General features: G+C 41.7%; 1 protein-coding gene across 1 annotated transcript in view; it reads left to right on the top strand.

Annotated features, from left to right (window-relative positions):
- Positions 1-23780, top strand: part of espn (espin) — a 107935-nt gene that overhangs the window by 7932 nt on the left and 76223 nt on the right. The window contains 4 exon segments of the mRNA XM_046343563.1: positions 4390-4583; positions 15100-15286; positions 17941-18123; positions 23492-23623. Coding sequence (XP_046199519.1) covers positions 4390-4583; positions 15100-15286; positions 17941-18123; positions 23492-23623 — 696 coding nt within the window.

Raw genomic sequence — 23780 nt, 5'->3', positions numbered from 1 at the left:
GGAAAGAGATGCTGAGTGAGAGGGAAAGAGAGAGAGGCTGGGAGAAAGAGGCTGGGAGAGGCTGAGGGAGGGGGAGAGAGAGAGAGGTGGGGGGGGCTTCATAGTTGGCATGCAATGATTTAAAACATGTGACACCATTTTATTACAACACATACTGGGCAATGGCATTTGCTCCGAATTAAGATTCAATAATGTCTGCAGAAAGAATGGAGTGTCAGCTATGACATGACACATTGACTTTGAAAAAATCTGTTTTGGTTATTGAACTATACTAAGTGAAGTGGATTTATAGCCAGTAACGGAATTTCATTATGCGTCCCTGATCTGTACTACACAGAAATTCATATCCATAATTATGCATACCATTCTCTTCATGGTGATGTATCCTAAATAGGTACACAAAGGTATAAATAGGCAATATCCTCCTTTGCATATTTGGGTATTATTCTTCACACTGGCTATTATTTTAATGAGCTCTGCCTCCAAACAAGTTGGTTGGTCCAGACCAGACCAAATCTGAACCAATCATAGATGTCGATGTTTCACAAGTTTGGACATGAAAGTACAGCTCAGTAGAGTAGAGTTTAGTATAGTACATTATTGTACTGTACTATACTGAACTCTACTTTCCTTTGCTGTACTGTACTCTGCTGTACTGTACTGTACTCTACTCTACTTTTCTTTACTCTACTCTACTCTACTCTGCTGTGCTGCCCAAACTTGTGAACCCACCTGTGGTTTGTGACTGCTATAATTTCCCATTGTAGCAAATTCCATTACAGATTTTTTTCTGGAAATTGGATTGAACTAATATCAACACTTCTATTTAGTATTTAGTCTATTTATGTTACTGCCTTCTGTACGTTTAAGAAACATTGTCTTGTGATTTAATTCTGTGAGCAAAAACCCAAATAACTTTTAAGATATTTTCACATTTCTCCCTCATGAGAAGGAGGGAGGATAATGAAAGTTCACAGAAGTAACAAGTAAAGGTAGACCAATCAATTAGTTAGTGTTTTTACTGATGTCAATTATAAAGGAATATCAATTTTTAATCACTTACTCATTAATAAACCAAATTGATATCAGTAAAAACACAAATAACATTGATTGGTCTACCTTTACTTGTTACTTCTGTGAACTTTCATTATCCTCCCTCATGAGAGGGAGAAATGTGAAAATATCTTAAAAGTTATGTGGGTTTTTGCTAACGCAATTAAGTCACAAGCAATATTTCTTCAACTTACAGAGGGCAGTAACATTTCTCAAACTAAATAGAAGTGTTGATATTAGTTGGCAGGGATCTTGGACTTCAACATTACTGTGTTTTGATGTATTTCTAATACCCTTTAAGACTTTTTGTGGTAGATATTTTCTAAGATTCCTTTTCCATCTGTTTGACCAGAAAACATTTGCTTATTCCTAATTTGTAGGATGTTAAATGGTTAAAAAAATCTAAATACTCTTAGCTTTCATTTGACACGCTCCTATTAAACTTCACATGTTGGTGCTCATGGGTCCTTTAACATTGAAATGACCTTTATGCCATCAGTCTTGCTAATGCTATGCAAATCACCTCTTGAATAAGCTCAGCTAAACCCTCATGACTAGAGGTCGACCGATTTTGATTTTTTTCAACACCGATACCGATTACTGGAGGACCAAAAAAAGGCTGATACCAATTAATTGGCCGATTTTTATTTATTTATTTGTAATAATGACAATTACAACAATACTGAATGAACACTTATTTTAACTTAATATAATACATAAATAAAAATCAATTTAGCCTCAAATAAGTAATGAAACATGTTCAATTTGGTTTAAATAATGCAAAAACAAAGTGTTGGAGAAGTAAAAGTGCAATATGTGCCATGTAAAGAAGCTAATGTTTGAGTTCCTTGCTCATACGAGCCTTTGGTCATTAATATGGTCGAATCCGGAAACTATCATTTAGAAAAAAGTTTATCTAACGGGTGGCATCCCTATATCTAAATATTCTTGTTACATTGTACAACCTTCAATGTTCTGTCATAATTACATAAAATTCTGGCAAATTAGTTCGCATTGAGCCAGGCTGCCCAAACTGTTGCTTATACCCTGACTCTGGATGCAATGAACGCAAGAGAAGTGACACAATTTCACCTGGTTAATATTGCTTGCTAACCTGAATTTCTTTAAGCTAAATATGCAGGTTTAAAAATATATACTTCTGTGTATTGATTTTAAGAAAGGCATGGGTGTTTATGGTTAGGTACAGTCGTGCAACGATTGTGCTTTTTTCGCAAATGCGCTTTTGTTAAATCATCCCCCAACGTTGCATCGATTATATTCAAAACAGGACACTAGATAAACTAGTAATATCATCAACCATGTGTAGTTAACTAGTGATTATGATTGATTGATTCATTGTTTTTTATAAGATAAGTTTAATGCTAGCTAGCAACTTACCTCGGCTTCTTACTGTATTCGCGTAACAGGCAGGCTCCTCGTGGAGTGCAATGGGAGGCAGGTGGTTAGAGTGTTGGACTAGTTAACTGTAAGGTTGCAAGATTGAATCCCAGAGCTGACAAGGTGAAAATCTGTCGTTCTGCCCCTGAACAAGGCAGTTAACCCACCGTTCCTAGGCCGTCATTGAAAATAAGAATGTGTTCTTAACTGACTTGCCTAGTTAAATAAAGATGTACTTAAAAACCTTCTTTTTTTAATCGGCGTCCAAAAATACCAATTTCCGATTGTTATGAAAACTTGAAATCGGCCCTAATTAATCGGCCATTCCGATCAACAACATATTAGGGGGTTAAATGAGCGGTTACTCCCCCCAAACCAATGGAATGTCTACTACTACTACTACTAGTACTACTTTGTCCTTTCAATATTTTTCTGTTCAATAAATTAGTGCTAGTCAAAGAAGTAGACTAATAAGTGTTCCCTTCATTACCGCCACATACACTGAGTGTACAAAGCATTAGGAACACCTGCTCTTTCCATGACATACACTGACCAGGTGAAAGCTATGATTCCTTATTGATGTCACTTGTTAAATGAGCTCCCGAGTGGGGCAGCGGTCTAAGGCACTGCATCTCAGTGCTAAAGGCATGGTTTGATTCCAAGCTGTATCACAACCGGCCGTGATTGGGAGTCCCAATTGGCCCAGCGTCGTCCGGGCTAGGGTTTTGGCCGTGGTAGGCCGTCATCGTAAATAATAATTTGTTCTTAACTGACTTGCCTAGTTAAATAAATGTAAAACATTTTTTTTCCATTAAATCCACTTCAATCAGTGTAGATGCAGGGGAGGAGACAGGTCAAAGAAGGATTCTTTTTTTTCTGTTCTGAAGGGGAACGTGTTCCTAATGTTTTGTACACTCAGTGTATGTTCACCATTCACTGCTAGGCTTGAGTGGCTGTCTGACCATACAACCACCACAAAGAGTGTCAGTGATTGGCTGACATTTATATATGGTCTCTCTTCCTGTTAGTAATGTAATCTAGATGAGGTTTGACACAGTGGGTACTCCTTGTTGGTTTCCACACAATGTCAATGGGTCACTGACATCGCTTCAGAGCATCCTTGACACACACCGCTTGTTTTGTGAAAGTGGTTTCTGGTGCAAACACTTGATACCTGAATCAGATAATAGCTTAACATCTATTAAAGTATTCATCAGGGTTACCCTACACTGAGTGTCCAAAACAATAGGGACACCTTCCTAATATTGTGTTGCACCCCCTTTTGCCCTCAGAACAGCCTCAATTCGTCAGGGCATGGACTCTACAAGGTGTCGAAAGCGTTCCACAGGTATACTGGCCCACGTTGACTCCAATGCTTCCCAAAGTTGTGTCAAGTTGGATGGATGTCTTTTTTGTGTCGGACCATTCTTGATACACACGGAAAATTGTTGAGTGTGAAAAACCCAGCAACGTTGCAGTTCTTGACACACTCAAACAGGTGCGCCTGGCACCTACGACTATACCGTGCAAAGGCACTTAAATCACCCTCTGAATGGCACACATACATAATCCACGTCTCAGTTGTCTTAAGGCTTAAAAATCCTTCATCCTTCTTTAACCAGTCTCCCCTTCATCTACACTGATTTGAAGTGGAGTTAAAAAGTGACAATAAGGGATCATAGTTTTAACCTGGATTCACCTGGTCAGTTGGTCATGGAAAGAGCAGGTGCACTCAGTGTATATGTCTTCAACGAAAGTTTCATATTCATTTTTCAATCACTTGAGTCATCTCCTTAAAGATATCTTGAATGCAGAGCATACTGATGATCAATGTCATCTTTGTGATTCAAGACCACGCAGGATGTTACCATTTAAATGAATCAGCATTACGTCTTGAAACCTGACTTTGATATTTCCTGTGTCTTTCCTCTTTCGTAGGACCGGGATAGTTCCGGAGCCACCGTCCTCCACCTCGCCTCCCGGTTCAGCCATCACGAGATCACAGATTGGCTGCTGAAGAGCGGGGAAGCAGACACCGGGGTGTCCACAGACACTGGGGCCCTGCCTGTCCACTATGCTGCTGCCAAGGGAGACCTGCCCTCCCTCCGTCTCCTGTTGGGACACAGCCCAAAGTAAGAGCGCCAATGCTAACGCTAAGCTAACCCACTTACTAGCCATTATCCGTATACTATCCACACTAGGGCTGTGACAAGTTGACAGTTTTGCTTAATGTTTAAACTGCCAATTTTTAAAAATCTTTTTGCCGTTAAAACGATAAGAAAAAATCATACATTTCCAGACAGTAGAATTCCAGACAGTAGAATTCCAGACAGTAGAATTCCAGTAGAATTCCAGACAGTAGAATTACAGTAGAATTACAGTAGTACAGTAGACAAACAAACATGCAGTTGTGGAGGATGCTTTCAAAGGGCCACATTCCATTATGTCTTAAAAGCGTAATAAATACAGGCTACGGGTAGCCATTTGTAATTTCATATGAGGCAAAAATGAAGAAAAGGCTACACTCAAGACTGGCCTGATGACATCTGTGCCATGAATAGCCTAGGGTTCTCTACACGCAACAGACCAAAGACTGAACACACGCTTGCATCATCAGCAAAGACACAGAGCAGGCAGGCCAGCATGAGGGAGTGAGCGGCATGTTTTGGTCATTTGCATCTCGAAATGGCTTGTCTTACATGCCATGCCTTGCAAATTCACCAAGGAGCCTAAAGTTCACCCCTTCCTCTGGTTTTATTTGAATTACACAACTTCCCCAGGCCTTTATAGCCTGTCGGCTGTAACACGGAAAATAATTTGTTTTGTGATAACTGAACTGTGATTTTAATTAAGGTATTTTTCTTAACGTACAGGATCCCAACTTCATTTAAATGTTTTAACGTTTAAACGTTCACACCACTAATCCACACACAGGGTTTATGTAGGTAATCCTGACTGGATTTTGGGATGTTTGAGTGTTATTATTATTTTACTTTTTTACTGTGATTTGATGGTTACTAACATTTAAAGTGAACCCAAATAGGAGTCCCAACCTCAATCACCCTAACCACTGTGCCGAGCATTACTTCACAACCCAATATTTGTCCTTGTGTTAACACTTTCCCTGCTCCTAACTCCCACCTCTACTATAAACTTTTCCCTAAGGCTCAACTTAACACTAACAACTAACACTACCTAGACAATAAGGGCCCGTTCAGATTCACTAGACTTGTTACCAGAGGCAGTCTCGTCATTTTGTTTTATTTTTGTGTTGACATTAGCTACAGCCAACGCTACTAAAGACACTGATAACTGCAAGCTACGTAGTACACAATATTTTCAAGTCATTTTGGGCCGTGCTATACGATGGCCGTAGTTTTCAGCACTTTTACAGGTGCACACAGCGTCAAACGCGCCGAGCACTTGCGTTCCATAGAAATCCTGGTTGAGAATGAAATGACTGAACAAATGAACAATGAAACAGCACAGCAAGTAAGTGAAAGAAATTGGTTTTGATTATGTTTTACTGGTAATGGGGACATACGTAAATGCCAACAAACGTACTTTTTGGTCAGTGTGGTGTGTGTGTGTATCTGTGTAACCTTTATTTAACTAGGCAAGTCAGTTAAGAACAAATTCTTATTTACAATTTTGGCCCGGTCGGCGCTGGGCCAATTGTGCAACTCACTATGGGAATCCCAATCATGGCCGGATGTGATACAGCCTGGATTCGAACCAGGGACTGTGGTGAAGCCTCTAGCACTGAGATGCAGTGCCTTAGACCGCTACATCCATGTGTGTGTGTTAACTATTTAACTGTACTAGAATGCTTAAAAGGCTGCTAAAATGTTAAATATCGATATCAGAGTTTTTTTTGCAAGGAAAATATTGGATATCGGAATCGGCCAAAAATGTAATATAGGTGCATCACTAGTTATCACCAAGTCTATTTACAGTATATAAAAAAAAACATTTCTACAGCTCTCAAATACAGAAGTGCATAAACATTATCATACAGTATCATATGTATTATACAGAGCTCGGTAGCAAGCTAAACAAATAATGTAGGCTATTCATCACATAATTGATTAATGCTGCTAGCTAGCTAAACCAGCCATCTCAATTATATTACAATTTAAGATAATTACCTCCAAAACACACCAGGCTTCGTTTTATCCTATATTGCAAATCATTCATGTTAGAATCAGTAAATGGGATATAGCTAAGCAACTTGCGCCTGAAAACATCAGCTATTAGCTAATTCAATGTCTAAGGAGTTGTCTCACTCATTGGGCTATAATGTTGTCACTCGAATGCCAGGGTTTTTTTGGATCAAAAGGGGGCTGGTGGGCGTGGCAGGGGGCGTGGCAATGGGTGCTATCGGTGGGGCAGAATTTTGAATTTCAGAGCCAATTTTCCTGCATTTCTAAGAATTGTTCATTGGAGCCGAGATAACTGCAAACATGTAAGTTCATTTTCTGCAATTCTACACATTGTTCCATGGAGTTGAGAGAACATCTAGCAGTTTTAAAAATCATTTCCTGCACTTCTATGCATTTTGCAATGCCTAATGCTGTTTTTTTGCTCAAATAAAAATCAATACTGTTAAATGAATTGTTTTTGGAATTTGCAATACCCCTGACTGTTTAGTTTTTATTTAGGTGATTGTTAGTTCTCAAAGATTATATAATGAAAAATATATAGGTCCATTATCTTTTCTAGACATTTAGGTTTACACTGAAAACATTTTTTCCATCCCAAAAAGTGATAATAATAAATAAATAAATAAATAAATAAAAGAGTATATAATATTGAAATGTTAAATTGTTTTTACAGTTTAGATAGACTTAGGTGTCCCGAAAAAGTGCTTACCCAAGGGTTTCTATGACAGAAAACTCCCTGAATGCACTTTTGCCAGCTGTTTTGTCAAGGTCCACACAAACAGGTTATTACTGCATTTGAAGGTGAAAGCCAAATAAAACACAAAAAATATAAGTAAAATGTCTAGACATTTCAGCCGTTAAAAAAACATTGCTCCGCTATTAAGATTTTTACTGTAAGAGCATTTGGCTACACGAGACAATTATTTTTTACATTCGACGGCTCGGAGGGAGGTTACTCTCAAAAAAGGCTTGCCAGCGAACTCCGGAGTTGGAGCAGATGTGACAATTTTGCAAGATTACTGTAAAAGGTCGAGCCGAGTGTATTTTCTCAAACTTGTGAGAATCTATTGCCGTGAGAATATACTTTAAGTGCACACTAAGACATGGCAGCCATCTTTTTCTCTTAATTGTTAGCCTACTGTGGGCCTTCGGTATTTCCTAAGTCAACAGGACTGCCACAGAATACTACGTTTTCACAGTTTATGAGCATGTTGAGCATTTTTGTGGCATTGCATGCAGATAATCATCTGCCTTAACTCATAGTTTTCCGTAATAATAACATGGTTAAACGATTAAGGCAAATAAGCCAATAACCCTAACCCATTTATAAACATTTTTAATTACTTTTTAATGAAAGCTACTGTAAAGTGGTATATTTTTTTTTACAGAGACTCAGGCTCTGATGCAATGTTTTGATTCAGTGATTTGTCTTTTGTCAACACTTGCGGGCTAACAAGGGATTTTCAAAAGATCACAGATGTTGCCAGGGAATCTGACACTTGCTTTTTTGGCAACTGTTGAGTAAACTAGTCACCTTCAGTTCAAATCACATGATGGAATACTTCCTAAAGGAATGCACTCAACCATGGCCAAATATGACATTTGCTGCCTTTTTTGCAGAATTGTCCTCAGGGGCAAATGATCGATTGTCCTGGATTAATAATAATGTTGTCACATATAGGACGTCCCCTGCTCATCGCTTGATTTGTCATGATAATCGTGCATTGGTTTTGTCGTGTAGAATCTAATTTGTGTGTGTGTGTGTGTGTGTGTGTGTGTGTGTGTGTGTGTGTGTGTGTGTGTGTGTGTGTGTGTGTGTGTGTGTGTGTGTGTGTGTGTGTGTGTGTGTGTGTGTGTGTGTGTGTGTGTGTGTGTGTGTGTGTGTGTGTGTGTGTGTGTGTGTGTGGACATGTGTGTGGTGTTTGTTGTGAGAGAGGTGTGCGTGTGTGTGTAATGTTATTGAATGTCGGTGCTAATCACTGTTGCACTACAGGAGCCGTGCCGCAGAGAGAACATGGAGCCATATGGCCTTACGATTGTCATGGACACATGCCAAGGCATTAGCAACACTGAGTGCCCATGCAGGGTGGATATTCAATCAAAGAACTGCTGTCTGTCAACATCAGTTCAGTGGTTAGGGTTGAGGAGAGGGTGGGAGATGGGGTTGAGGCAATAGGGTGGGAGATAGCATAAACAACATTTTGTCAAAGTGGAAACAGGTTTTTAGAAATTGGTTGCAAATTTATTTTAAAAATATATATATAAACAGAAATACCTTATTTACATAAGTATTCAGACCTTTTGTTATGAGACTCGAAATTGAGCTCCGGTGAATCCTATTTCCATTAATAATCCTTCAGACGTTACTTGATTGGAGTCCACCTGTGGTCAATTCAATTTATTGGGCATGATTTGTAAAGGCACACACCTGTCTATATAAGGTCCCACAGTTGACAGTGCATGTCAGAGCATAATCCAAGCCATAGAAGGAATTGTCTGTGGAGCTCCGAAACAGGACTGTGTCGAGGCACACATCTGGGGAAGAGTACCAAAAAAATGTCTGCAGCATTGAAGGTCCCCAAGAACACAGTGGCCTCCATTATTCTTAAATGGAAGAGGTTTGGAACCACCAAGACTCTTCATAGAGCTGGCCACCCGTCAAAAACAGAGACATTGGGGGAGAAGGGCCTTAGTCAGGGATGTGAACCCGATCGAGCATCTCTGGAGAGACCTGAAAATAGCTGTGCAGCAACGCTCCGCATCCAACCTGACAGAGCTTGAGAGGATCTGCAGAGAAGAATGAGAGAAACTCCCCAAATACAGGTGTGCCAAGCTTGTAACGTCATACCCAAGAAGACTCGAAGCTGTAATTGCTGCCAAAGGTGCTTCAACAAAGTACTGAGTTAAGGGTCTGAATACTTATGTAAACGTATTATTGCAGTTTTCATAGTTACTACATGTGCAGAAATGTCGAAAAAACGATTTTTGCTTTGTCATTATGGGGTATTGTGTGTAGATTGATGAGGGGGAAAACGATTTAATGCATTTTAGAATAAGGCTGTAACGTAACAAAATGCAAACGAAGTCAAGGGGCCTGAGACCTTCCGGATGCACTGTATATGAATAGCATGCTGGCAGAACATAGAGAGACAACAGTGTAATGTTTGAGCCTATAGCCTAACCAATAGATAAGCAATGGGAGCCTCCTGTTGGTTGTAAAGGAATAAAATATGATAGGGACCAGATAGCCAGCTGCCACCTAAGGCCTCATCAAGGCTGTCCAATGGGACTGTTCTGTTCACTTCAACATGCGGCACAGATCACTCACCTCTGCCATAAACCTATAGGAATAAGCTGAAGAGGTGGAGTCTGAGGGCTATAGGCTAGTGTTCTGGCCTTGGTGTTGGAGTTTTGGGCCTACCTACCAGGGACTCTAGTGTTGTCTAGGTGCAACCCAGACAGGTGCGTAGCTCTTGAATCTTTAATTGGCCCCAGAGACGTGGCTGTGCCTGATAGCATTGCTCCATTCACTCCTGCCTCTTCCCTTCCCCCACCCCTCATGCTATTTACCGCTGCAGCCATGGTGACACACAGTAGCGAACCGGCGATAAGCTAATGAGGGGAAACAATACAGGCACGAAGAAGGGGACCGCTTTCTAGTCGTCTCTGGCATTGTTTAGCCGAGGCCTTTTGCTGTGGGGAGATAGCATTGTGATGTCACGGTTTATTATACGGCGTCGAACAGAATGTTATCTTATGGGTTTCAAAGGGTAATTGGCCTGTTTGACAGCTGTTACCTTAGCTCTCAGAAATCACAAGGGAGGCAACCCCTCACAAGGGAAGCATTTCTCCTTTATCATACGACACTGTTCCTTCATTTACTTTTATTGAGCACTAGTTAGCGGAATGTAAAAAGCTACATTCATCATCATTGTTTAGCCCCCATATAGTTTCCTTTTCCTGTTGGTAGTAATCCGACTTAGCTAGCTGCACAGAATGTGGTAAGGATTGGATTTGTCTGGAGCACGTTATTACAGATGGATGGTTTCAAGGCCTTGGAAACCCATATGCTAAACATTTGCTCAATTTACAGTGCAGAAAAAAATATCAAAGGCCCTAGAATCCATTCCACAGATCACCTCTAAAGTGCTCCGATAATTGACTCCAAGGCAAGGCCATTCATGTGCAATAGTTCTCACATTTGTACTTTTTGTTTTTTATTTTTTACAAAGTTGAGTTAGGCTGACCATTCTAAAACTGTACGGTGAAATCGTCAATCTACATCACAGTTCTGACATCACAACATACCGTGGGAAGTGTTCCATTGTTTAGCCTAATATTGTGCTGTATTTGCACAAAACGGATGACTAAAGTTATACAACTGTTTAGTTACGGTAACTTAGTTAGCTGTGAACTGTTTGTCTGGACAGGAGGTCAGTTCAGTTCAGTTCACTCCGCTGCAGCTATGAAGTGAAGCCAATTTTATTTGACCTTTATTTAACTAGGCAAGTCAGTTAAGAACAAAGGGGGCAGAACTACAGACATTTACCTTGTTGCTCTGGGATTTGATCTAGCGACCTTTTGGTTACTGGCCCAAAGCTCTAACCACTAGGCTACCTGCCACCCCAGCAGGTAGCCTAGTGTGAGGTGTGTGAGCCTAGTGTAATGTGAGGTGTGATCCATAGTCAACATGCCAAGTACTCAGCTGTCAGCAGTGTGCTGCTCATTAGGCTATGTCTGTCTGTCTTTTGTGGTAGAAAATGGGGATAGGGATGCAGGACTGATGCAGATTAAGTTCCTAGACAATGGCCACCAAATGTATGGGCCTGGGCTCAAAAGGTTGAATCTGTGAATTGTACTTCCCTGTCATCCTGTGTCTCCACAAAGCTAACAGGATGACATGCTGTGTCTCCACAAAGCTAACAGGATGATGTGCTGTGTCTCCACAAAGCTAACAGGATGACGTGCTGTGTCTCCGCTGATAGTGCTGCTCGAACATAAAAGACAGGCGACGAACTGGCAATAAACCTCAGCGAGATGGTTGCACAGACTCACAGAGAAAGCGAGAGAGAAGGAACATGTTATGCAATCAATTAGCGCAGATTAAGAGCTTTGCCAGGGCTTAATTGCAGCATGGGGTCAAAAGGGGTGGGGCGACTGCTGCCGACTGAGGGCCATAAAATCTACTTTTGAGACATTCTAGATGCCCAAGTGTCATGGTGGGTGAACATTCAGCAGCATCTCTCTCTCTGGCTCTAAAGTAGGGCCAGGCAACCCTGTTCCTGGAGTGCTGCAGGTACTGCAGGATTTTGTTCCAACGAGGCACCACATCAGACCAATTTAGCTAATTGTTCAGTTCAATGATTGCCTAAATTCAACACACCTGGTTTTCCAGGTCGGTTAAATGAAAAACATGAAGCGCCCGCGGCACTCCAGGACCAGGGTTGCCTACCCCTGCTTTAGACCCAGAGAGCGAGATGCTGCTGAAAGTTCACCCACCGTGGCACTCGGGCATCTAGAACGTCTCAAGTATATTTAGAGTGTAGGATTTGGATTAGCCTAATGCACTCCCACTTTTCCCACGTCCCTTTTCCATGCTATATTTTCTGCCTAGCCAAGTATAGTAGATGGATATTTAGCGCAACTATGTTAGGGTCATTGTTAGGGTCAAAGGATGCATAAGTTGAAGGTTAAAAGCTATTTTTGGGGGGGGATTAGAATCTTTAACTTTCTAAGAATATATCTTGTTGAGTCTAGCAATGTGTTGTTGTGTCTGGATTCATCCAAGTCTGTGAACCGCTATTGGTGTTGTTTATCAAAAAACTAATATATACAGTCCCATCCAAAATTATTGCCGTCCTTCATAAGGATTAGCAAAAAAGACTATATAATAAATGATACAAATACTGAGCTATATTGTATGCTCAACAAATGGAAAATTATTTTATGCTTTTGCAATTACTCAGAAAAAGAGATTATGTTTAACAAGTAATAAAACAAAAATCTCAAAGATGGGTGTCAAAATGATTGCCACCCCTGTTTTCAATACTCTGGCACCCTCCCCTTTCGAGGATAACTGCACTGAGCCTTCAAAAAAACGAGATTGGTGAACACATTGGGATGGATATAGACCATTACTCCATACAGAATTTTTCCATATCCTTTATCCTTTGGTCTGCGCTTATGGACGGCCCTCTTCAATTCAAACTAGAGGTTTTTGATGGGGTTCAAGTCCAAATACTGAGATGGCCATAGCAAAATTATGATTTTTTTTTATGGCCAATTAACATTTCCTTGTGGATTTTGATTTGTGCTTGGGGTTATTGTCTTGCTGTAAGATCCACTTGCGCCCAAGTTTCAGTCTCCTGGCAGAGGCAACCAAGTTTTTGTCTAAAATGTCCTGGGAATTATTTTGTTACTAGCAACATCATGCTAATCACATTAGTTGAACGTTAATGCGGATGTAATTTTGTTTGATTTTATTTCTAAGAATCTTCAGGTGTGCCAATACTATTGACACATCTTTTTGAGAAAAAAGTAATAATATAGTTTTCCAATTGTTTTGGAGCATTCGATATAGCTCAGTATACATTTTTTTGTCATCTTTATCAAGGGTGCCAATAATTTTCTATGTGATTTTATCTGTTGAGACTGTATGAGGGTGCAGGTAACAGTAAGATAGAAAAAAACAAAATAGTAACACCTAATAATTGTTGAGAATGTAAGTCATTTTACATTTTTTTTGGTGGGGGGGGGTGTATGCTGGTTAAAGTATGTAATTTCTTCAGTCCTCTGTAACAGTATGGAGGAAAACGTTTCTCGTCATGGGTCACTTAATTATTTAAACAAGAAAAGTCACTGAGAACACAATAAGCTTTTATCAGGCAAGAAGCCTATTAGTGTGACAACATCTATTACTTTGCTAATAATGAAGATAAGATTGCCCTTTGTTACATAAACTGAACGTGGAGGAAGGGAGAATGGTGTGTATTGTATCCAGTAATAGTGGAGGCAATTTCAAGTTGACAAGTTACAGACAAACAAAATGGCTTGTGTGCATGTTTTTGTTGAGGGCGTGTGGGACGGGGTATCATCTATTGTCACACTTTGTATTTCTACCCTCGCACAAAGATAAGCCTCTTTGTTAAGCCCTTTTGAAATCTACACCTGTACTCCTAAAGCAATTCCTTTAGTGGAGTACCTGAGTCTGTGTAGGCTAAAACTCAGTAGTCACCCTTGTCATGAGGCATCTCATAAGAGCACATAGACACATTGATGCAGTTTCTATACAGTGTTAAGGTATATTTGAGGGGGTTTGTGTGTTGCGTCAATATTCACACGTTAGTGTCAGCCCCTTTCCATAAACATACCGTGTGTTGCGCACCCTCTCCAAACCCCGGGATGCAGGAGAGCTCCGGCCCACTTTAGTTACACTCATGAATAATGCAGCCATCTGCCTACTTCCTGATGATAGAACTGCAGATTAGGTCCCCTTCCTGTGGCATTTAAATATTTAAAGGGCACTTGTTTTTACCTGAAACCTCGCCCCAAATGCACCCCAAGGATGCCCCGTTGGTCACGCCTAAGATTTGGGCCTTTGTCATATTTTCAAGGAACAAAGGACAGGAAAGGAGGTGTTACTTAATTAAGGTGTTACTTTTTGGATCCAGGAAACGTATACATCGCCCAAATATAGCTTCAGTAACAACCTCGACTTAGTCGAGTAAGTTGTTGGCTTGGGTTCTAACTGCTGTCTCTATTCTGTGAGGGGAAACTGGGTGCAATTGTGTTTGGTTTGAGGGGAGACACCCCTCCTCCTTTACCCCTCCCCCTCTTTACATCTCTTTTCCTCCCTCCCTCTGGCCTGTCACCACTTACTGTCACCTGGTTAACCCTGAGGTAGTGAGGAACAGAACCAGCAGGGTAGTAAGCCTCTTACTGGAATCATTGCCCGGCTTGTCAGTCAGTGTCCAAATAAAGCAAGGCTGTATGGGATTTAGAAGGGAAGCACTTCACTTCACTCCTTCAACTCCCTCTGTGACTAGGAGATCTGGGGCAAGCAGAGGCATTGTCATTGGATAGGGCAAATAATTCTCCACTGCCAAGTTGGCCTTTGGGGAACAGGGAGGGCGGAGTTTGGCTCCAGGGGGTGGAGTTGGCTCGATGTGCTAATCAGAATAACTCCCCCAGTCATGGCTACTTGGACTGGAGCCTCATGGCAAGGATCCTTAAGGTGGAAACTCGGACCGAGCTTATTCCAAGGGCTGTTATGGAGTTATGTTGACCTGTCAGTGATTACATTAGTTTGGGTACAAAGAAAACCTCCTAGAATAACATTACTGCCCAATGTTAGCAACCGTATACATGTTTATACACTCTTCTTGGTTAACCCAAAGTAGTTATGTTGTTCAAGAATCACAATGTAATAATATGGTAATTCATTAAATAAAGCTGAATACAGGTCTATTTTTTTATGCTCCTTTAGTGTTGTCAATTCCCAAACAAAGAATGGTGCCACACCCCTATACCTGGCCTGCCAGGAAGGTCACCTGGAGGTTGTCCAATACCTGGTGAAAGACTGTGTGGCGGAGCCAGGCATCAGAGCCAATGACGGGATGACACCTCTGCACGCTGCCGCCCAAATGGGCCATAACACTGTCATCGTCTGGCTGGTAGGTAAATGGTCCCCACTTCATGCAGTCTTTGGATATTTCTTCTACTGTTTTTGTTGTACTATTTTATAGTATATTTTATAGTATATTTTGGTCCTATACAAGCTCCAAATAAATCCAATGTGGGTGTATATTAATATCCAGAGACCACAAAGAGCCTAATTCATGGCAATAAAATGCTATTGATATGAAATGTTATGAGCAACATACAACTGCAATATGCAAATGAAATACTAATATGCTTAAAGCAAAGCAATGCATTATGGTGGAAAACAAGCTATAGCTAAAGGTTAAAACTAATGTTCTAGAAGGCTAGAAGGAATGTCCTACTGGAATACACCAGCGTCACCAGAGTAGCACACAAACAGTGGGGCAAAAAAGTATTTAGTCAGCCACCAATTGTGCAAGTTATCCCACTTAAAAAGATGAGAGAGGCCTGTAATTTTCATCATAGATACACTTCAACTATGACAGACAAAATGAGAATAAAAATATCCAGGAAAATACCGGAAAATCACAGGATTTTTAATGAATTTATTTGCAAATTATGGTGGAAAATAAGTATTTGGTCAATAACAAAAGTTTATCTCAATAATTTGTTATATACCCTTTGTTGGCAATGACAGAGGTCAAACGTTTTCTGTAAGTCTTCACAAGGTTTTCACACACTGTTGCTGGTATTTTGGCCCATTCCTCCATGCAGATCTCCTCTAGAGCAGTGATGTTTTGGGGCTGTTGCTGGGCAACACGGACTTTCAACTCCCTCCAAAGATTTTATATGGGGTTGAGATCTGTAGACTGGCGAGGCCACTCCAGGACCTTGAAAAGCTTCTTACGAAGCCACTCCTTCGTTGCCCGGGCGTTGTGTTTGGGATCATTGTCATGCTGAAAGACCCAGCCACATTTCATCTTCAATGCCCTTGCTGATGGAAGGAGGTTTTCACTCAAAATCTCATGATACATGGCCCCGTTCATTCTTTCCTTTACACGGATCTGTCGTCCTGGTCCCTTTGCAGAACAACAGCCCCAAAGCATGATGTTTCCACCCCCATGTTTCACAGTAGATATGGTGTTCTTTGGATGCAACTCAGCATTCTTTGTCCTCCAAACACGACGAGTTGAGTTTTTACCAAAAAGTTATATTTTGGTTTCATCTGACCATATGACATTCTCCCAATCTTCTTCTGGATCATCCAAATGCTCTCTAGCAAACTTCAGACGGGCCTGGACATGTACTGGCTTAAGCAGGGGGACATGTCTGGCACTGCAGGATTTGAGTGTGTTACTGATGGTATGCTTTGTTACTTTGGTCCCAACTCTCTGCAGATCATTCACTAGGTCCCCCCGTGGGGTTCTGGGATTTTTGCTCACCGTTCTTGTGATCATTTTGAACCCACGGGATGAGATCTTGCGTGGAGCCCCAGATCGAGGGAGATTATCAGTGGTCTTGTATGTCTTCCATTTCCTAATAATTGCTTCCACAGTTGATTTCTTCAAACCAAGCTGCTTACCTATTGCAGATTCAGTCTTCCCAGCCTGGTGCAGGTCTACAATTTTGTTTCTGGTGTCCTTTGACAGCTCTTTGGTCTTGGCCATAGTGGAGTTTGTAGTGTGACTGTTTGAGGTTGTGGACAGGTGTCTTTTATACTGATAACAAGTTCAAACAGGTGCTATTAATACAGGTAACGAGTGGAGGACAGAGGAACCTCTTAAAGAATAAGTTACAGGTCTGTGAGAGCCAGAAATCTTGCTTGTTTGTAGGTGACCAAATACTTATTTTCCACCATAATTTGCAAATAAATTCATTAAAAATCCTACAATGTGATTTTCTGGATTTTTCCCCTCATTTTGTCTGTCATAGTTGAAGTGTACCTATGATGAAAATTACAGGCCTCTCTCATCTTTTTAAGTGGGAGAACTTGCACAATTGGTGGCTGACTAAATACTTTTTTACCCCACTGTATGTGGCAAGCAACAAAAAAGATAATAATGCTGGCAAGCAAGATTTATTGTATATTTATTGTATAACAGAAATTGCGTAAAACTGCTAGTCCAATGATTGTGCTTGAAATGTGCTCTTCAGTACATAGGCATAAATAACCAATATAGTTTTATAGTTCTTGCATTTGTAATACTCTAATTGTATGGGTAATGAATATTACAAAGGGGAAAAAGCAGCTCCAGCTAGGAAATTTAGCTAACGCCAATTAGCAAACTTAGGTAACGGCAGCATGCTAACAAAATGTCGCCATTCAAACTCATCTTCCCTGGAACAATAGTTCAAAAGTTATTAACTTACTTCTTTTCGTGAACACGTTGGACTGGTTTCTTTGGTTGAGTTTGAGAACATTTAGGTGAGCTGTCTGAAGGTGTTTCCAGGAAAGACACTGAAGAATGACTCAGAATTAAGAACAGTGGGCCTATTACTGTATAATTTCAGAAACTGATCGGTTTGTTCCCCCTGCAATTAGCGGACATCGGAGGTTACTGACGTAACAGCTGTTCTAATGAACTAAGCTCCGTACTCAGTTGACACATTTTTTTGTTTAATTTTCTAAATCCGCTTCTACACTAATTGGCTGGTGGGCTGGATCTGGCCCGCGGGCCGTAGTTTTACCCTGTCTGGTTTAACCTCTACTATTGTCCCATTGCAGGTGAGTTTCACAGAGATCAGCCTGTCCGACCGGGATGGTGACGGTGCCACGGCTATGCACTTTGCCGCCAGCCGTGGCCACGCCAAGGTGCTCAGTTGGCTGCTGCTGCACGGCGGCGAGATCATCACCGACAGCTGGGGCGGAACGCCGCTACACGACGCCGCTGAGAACGGGGAGCTGGAGGTGTGTGTGTTTGTGTGTTGGTTGGCAGTTTTTAATGCGCTACCGTATAGATGGTGCCGGGGGGGGGGGGGCTGTTTTATTGGCTCTTAACCAACCGTTTTTTCACATGGTTTTTAACTTATTTTGTACATCTCATGACCGATAAGAGCTTCTGGGAAGGATATACTCCAAACACCCGAACAGGCACTCATCCCCATCATTCGCTGGAGAAATAAACTGAGATTTCGTGGAAAGAGTGGCTAATCTGCCTTTGCCATCTGTACTGTTAGCTAACGTTCACTCACTGGGAAATAAATGGGATGAACTGAAAGCACGTATACCACCACAGACCGATGCTGGCACTAAAACCACACTCAATGAGCCTTAAGCAAACAGGAAAACGCTCATCCAGAGGTGGCGCTCCTATTGGCCAGGAACTTTGATGCAGGGAAACTTAAAACAGTTTTACCTAATTTCTATCAGCATATTACATGTGCAACTAGAGGGAAAATAATTCTAGACCACCTTTACTCCACACACAAAGACGCATACAAAGCTCTCCCTCGCCCTCCATTTGGAAAATCTGACCATAATTATATTCTCCTGATTCCTGTTGACAAGAACAATTTAAGCAGGAAGCACCAGTGAATCGGTCTATTAAAAAAGTGGTCAGATGACTACAGGACTGTTTTGCTAGCACAGATTGGAATATGTTCTAGGATTCTGCCGATGGCATTGAGGAGTACACCACATCAGTCACTGGCTTCATCAATAAGTCCCTCTATGACATCATCACAACAGTGACTGTATGTACATACCCCTACCAGAAGCCATGGATTACAGGCAACATTCGCACTGAGCTAAAGGATAGAGCTGCCGCTTTCAAGGAGCGGGACTCTAACCCAGAAGCTTATAAGAAATCCCGCTATGCCCTCCAACGAACCCTCAAACAGGCAAAGTGTAAATACAGGACTAAGATCGAATCGTACTACACTGGCTCTGACACTCGTCGGATGTCGCAGGGCTTGCAAACTATTACAGACTACAAAACGAAGCACAGCCGAGAGCTGCCCAGTGACACGAGCCTACCAGAGGAGCTAAATAACTTCTAAGCTCGCTTTGAGGCAAGTAACACTGAAACATGCATGATAACATCAGCTGTTCCGGACGACTGTGTGATCATGCTCTCCGGCAGCCGATGCGAGTAAGACCTTTAAACATGTTAACATTCGCAGGGCCGCAGGGCCAGACGGATTACGTAGACTTGTACACCGAGCATGCGCTAACAAACTATGCAAGTGTCTTCACTGACATTGGCAACCTGAGTCTGTAATACCAACATGTTTCAAGCAGACCACCAATGTTCCCTGTGCCCAAGAACACTAAGGTAACCTGCTTAACTTCTTGCGTCGAGCCATCCCGGATCCGGTATCGTGACTACAGCCTCAAGCTCATTACCATAACGCAACGTTAACTATTCATGAAAATCACAAATGAAATGAAATTAATCTATTTGCTCTCAAGCTTAGCATTTTGTTAACAACACTGTCATCTCAGTTTTTCAAAATATGCTTCTCAACCATTACAAAACAAGCATTTGTGTAACAGTATTGATTGCTAGCGTAGCATTTAGCATAGTATTTAGCGTTAGCATTCAGCAGGTAACATTTTCACAAAAACCAGAAAAGGATTCAAATAAAATCATTTACCTTTGAAGAACTTCAGATGTTTTCAATGAGGAGACTCTCAGTTAGATAGCAAAGGTTCCGTTTTTACAAAAATATTATTTGTGTTGACAAATCGGTCCCTTTTCTGCGTCACGTTTAGCTACGAAAAAAACATGTATCCAGGATTGTGTAAATCTATCCGCAAGCTCATTAGCATAACACAACGTTAACTATTCATGAAAATCGCAAATTAAATGAAATTAATCTATTTGCTCTCAAGCTTAGCCTTTTGTTTACAACACTGTCATCTCAGATTTTCAAAATATGCTTTTGAACCATAGCTAAACAAGCATTTGTGTAACAGTATTTATAGCCTAGCATAGGATTTATGCCTGGCTTTCAGCATGCAACATTTTCACAAAAAACAGAAAAGGATTCAAATAAAATAATTTACCTTTGAATAACTTCAGATGTTTTCAATGAGGAGACTCTCAGTTAGATAGCAAATGTTCCGTTTTTACAAAAAATATTATCTGTGTTGACAAATCGGTCCGTTTTCTTCATCATTCTTCATCACGTTTGGGTAAGAAAAATAAATAAAATTAAGTCATTAAAACGCAAACTTTTTTCCAAATTAACTCCATAATATCGACAGAAACATGGCAAACCGATGTTTAGAATCAATCCTCAAGGTGTTTTTCACATATCTATCGACGATAAAATTCTTCGTGGCAGTTGACTTTCTCTTCTGAAGAAATGGAACGCGCATGGACCTACAGATTACGCAATAATTCCGACACAGGACACCGGGCGGGACACCAGGTAAATGTAGTCTCTTATGGTCAATCTTCCAATGATATGCCTACAAACACGTCACAATGCTGCAGACACCTTGGAGAAACGACACAAAGGGCAGGCTCATTCCTGGCGCATTGACAGCCATATAAGGAGACATTGGAACACAGCGCCTTCAGAATCTGGGGCATTTCCTGTATGAAACTTCATCTTGGTTTCGCCTGTAGCATTAGTTCTGGGGCACTCACAGATAATATCTTTGCAGTTTTGGAAACGTCAGAGTTTTGTCTTTCCAAGGCTGTCAATTCCATGCATAGTCGAGCATCTTTTCTTGACAAAATATTGCGCTTAAAACGGGCACGTCTTTTTATCCAATAATGACATAGCGCCCCCATAGGTTGAAGAGGTTAATGATTACTGACCCGTAGCACACACGTCTGTAGCCATGAAATGCTTTGAAAGGCTGGTCATGGCATGGCTCACATCAACACCATTATACCAGAAACCCTCGACCCACTCCAATTTGCATACCGCCCCAACAGATCGACAGATGATGCAATCTCTAATGCACTCCACACTGCCCTTTCCCACCTGGACAAAAGGAACACATATGTGAGAATGCTATTCATTGACTACAGCTTAGCGTTCAACACCATAGTGCCCTCAAAGCTCATCACTAAGCTAAGGACCCTTGGACTAAACACCTCCCTCTGCAACTAGGTCCTGGACTTCCTGACGGGTCGCCCCCAGGTGGTAAGGGTAGGTAACAACACATCTGCCCCTCTGATCCCCAACACCATCATTAAGTTTGCCGATGACACAACAGTGGTAGGCCTGATCATCGACAACAATGAGACAGCCTATAGGGAGGAGGTCAGAGACCTGACCGTGTGGTGCAAGGACAACAACCTGTCCCTCAACGTGATCAAGACAAAGGAGATGATTGTGAACTACAGGAAAAGGAGGATCGAGCACACCCCCATTCTCATTGATGGGGCTGTAGTGGAGCAGGTTGAGAGCTTCAAGTTCCTTGGTGTCCACATCACCAACAAACTAACATGGTCCAAGCACATCAAGACAGTCGCGAAGAGGGCACGTAATAACCTATTTCCCCTCAGGAGACTGAAAAGATTTGGCATGGGTCCTCAGATCCTCAAAAGGTTTTACAGCTGCACCATCAAGAGCATTCTGGTTGCATCACTGACTGGTAATTGCAGCTACTCGGCCTCCAAACGCAAGGCACGACAGAGGGTAGTGTGTACGGCATAGTCACTTTAATAACTCTACCTACATGTACATAATTACCTCATTTACCTCGACACCGGTGCCCCCGCACATTGACTCTGTACCGGCACTTCCCGTATATAGCCCTGCTTTTGTTATTTACTGCTGCTCTTTAATTATTTGTTTTTCTTATCTCATATAATTTTTATTTTTTAAAACTGCGTTTTTGGTTAAGGGCTTGTAAGTAAGCATTTCCCTGTAAGGTCTACACCTGTTGTATTCAGCGCATGTGACAAATAAAATGTTATATGTATATAGGGAGTTGGTAGGTGGTGGATGACATTTGTCCACAGAACAGTCTGGGATACTGGGGCCGGTTGCACCAATTGGTCTCGTAAAAAAAGTTGGTCTTAAATGCGTTGCTACGTCCGACTTTGTGATCCGGATTTACACCTGTTGCACTAACCAAAAATAAGACTAGTCGTAGCTGTCCAGCATAAACAATGCACATTAATGAGATTTGCTTCATTATGATGGTTTCTAGGCAGCGTCCATTTACTAGGCTGTTACCAGCCTAGCCTAGTTAAGTTGAGGTGGGTGCTCATGATCATCTTGTGTAGTTTGCACATCTCAACAAGTGGATAAAAAAAATTTCTTGAATGGTAGCCTACTCGACCAAAAGCCACTAACTTGCCTAATCAATTAATTGATCTCTGACTGGGCAAATGAGTGGAGGTGATAGATGAGCCAACGAATATATGAGCTATCACTGATCAGAAACAAATATTTAGCATGCTAATGTAGCCTAAATCAAGTGTAGGCTATTATTTACTATCGACCACGTATATGCAACTCCAACAGCCCACAGAGGTTGTGAAATATGAACCTGAGACTCGCATGCTTTTGAAAATATAGATTGCTATAGATTTTTATGCGTTTCATGATGATCGGCCCAATTTCACACCCTATGCCTGGTCCCTACTAGGCGTTGAATTTACGCCCAGGTGGTGCAACAGGTATATTAACGGAAGTATCGTTACGACCCGCTTAATGGTGCAATCGGCACCTGAAGTCTATGAGGCTGCTGATGTCACACTTGTAGCAGAGGTCTGTGACTGGCAGGATCTGTCGGCGGAGGGGATAAGACAATGGGTCAATGGGTTGAGACATCATATAGGGCTGTGAAGCATGCGTGCGCTTACACAGTACACACCCATTAGAGATCACAATCAGCAGCGGTTGACATTAGCTGGTTGACTCGTACGTGTTGTGGTGTTTGTTTTTAAAGGTATTTTTGAAGAGTTCAAGTATTTGAAAGATGGGGAAGATAGGGGGAGGGTGAGTCAAAGGGCAGTGCCCGGACATACTGTATGTGACGAGAGGGGGTAGGAAGGGAGAGAGGCTAGTCAAGACACCAAGGGGGATGGGAATAACGAACAGGTAACTTCATACAAGTCCAGAAACTAGTCCAGAAACTATCCAAGTGAGAGCGGCAAGTTGAGATTGTCTCCCTTCCTTAGGTTAGACGCCTCACAGCTGTTGTGTGAACTCTCTCTTTACAACATCCCAGACAGTTAGTTTTTTGACGAGCTGACCTCTCTGTCTTTGTCTCTCTTATTGTCTCTTTCTTCCTCTGTCTCTTTTTTCGTGTTTCTGTCTCACTCTCCTTCTCCCTACTCTCGCTCTCTCTTTCTCTCTCTCAGTGCTGTCAGATCCTGGTGGTGAACGGCGTGGACCTGGGCATACGGGATCAGGACGGCTTCTCCGCGGCCGACCTGGCAGAGTACAACGGGCACGCCCAGTGTGCCAAGTACCTGCGCAATGTGGAGAACATGGTGAGAGACACGGGATGTATTCATTAGGACACACAGTGGCAAAAGGAGAAGGAGCGGGAGAGAGATGGAAATGGGGGCGGGGGAGGGGTGAGATGTGTTTCCCACAAACCTTGGGGAGTCTCAGAAGTGTTTATTTTTTCTCATGCCACCCACAAGG

The sequence above is a fragment of the Oncorhynchus gorbuscha genome, linkage group LG03 (genome assembly GCF_021184085.1).
Source record: "Oncorhynchus gorbuscha isolate QuinsamMale2020 ecotype Even-year linkage group LG03, OgorEven_v1.0, whole genome shotgun sequence".
Taxonomy (NCBI): Eukaryota; Metazoa; Chordata; class Actinopteri; order Salmoniformes; family Salmonidae; genus Oncorhynchus; species Oncorhynchus gorbuscha.
This window is presented reverse-complemented; position numbering and strand designations above follow the sequence as displayed.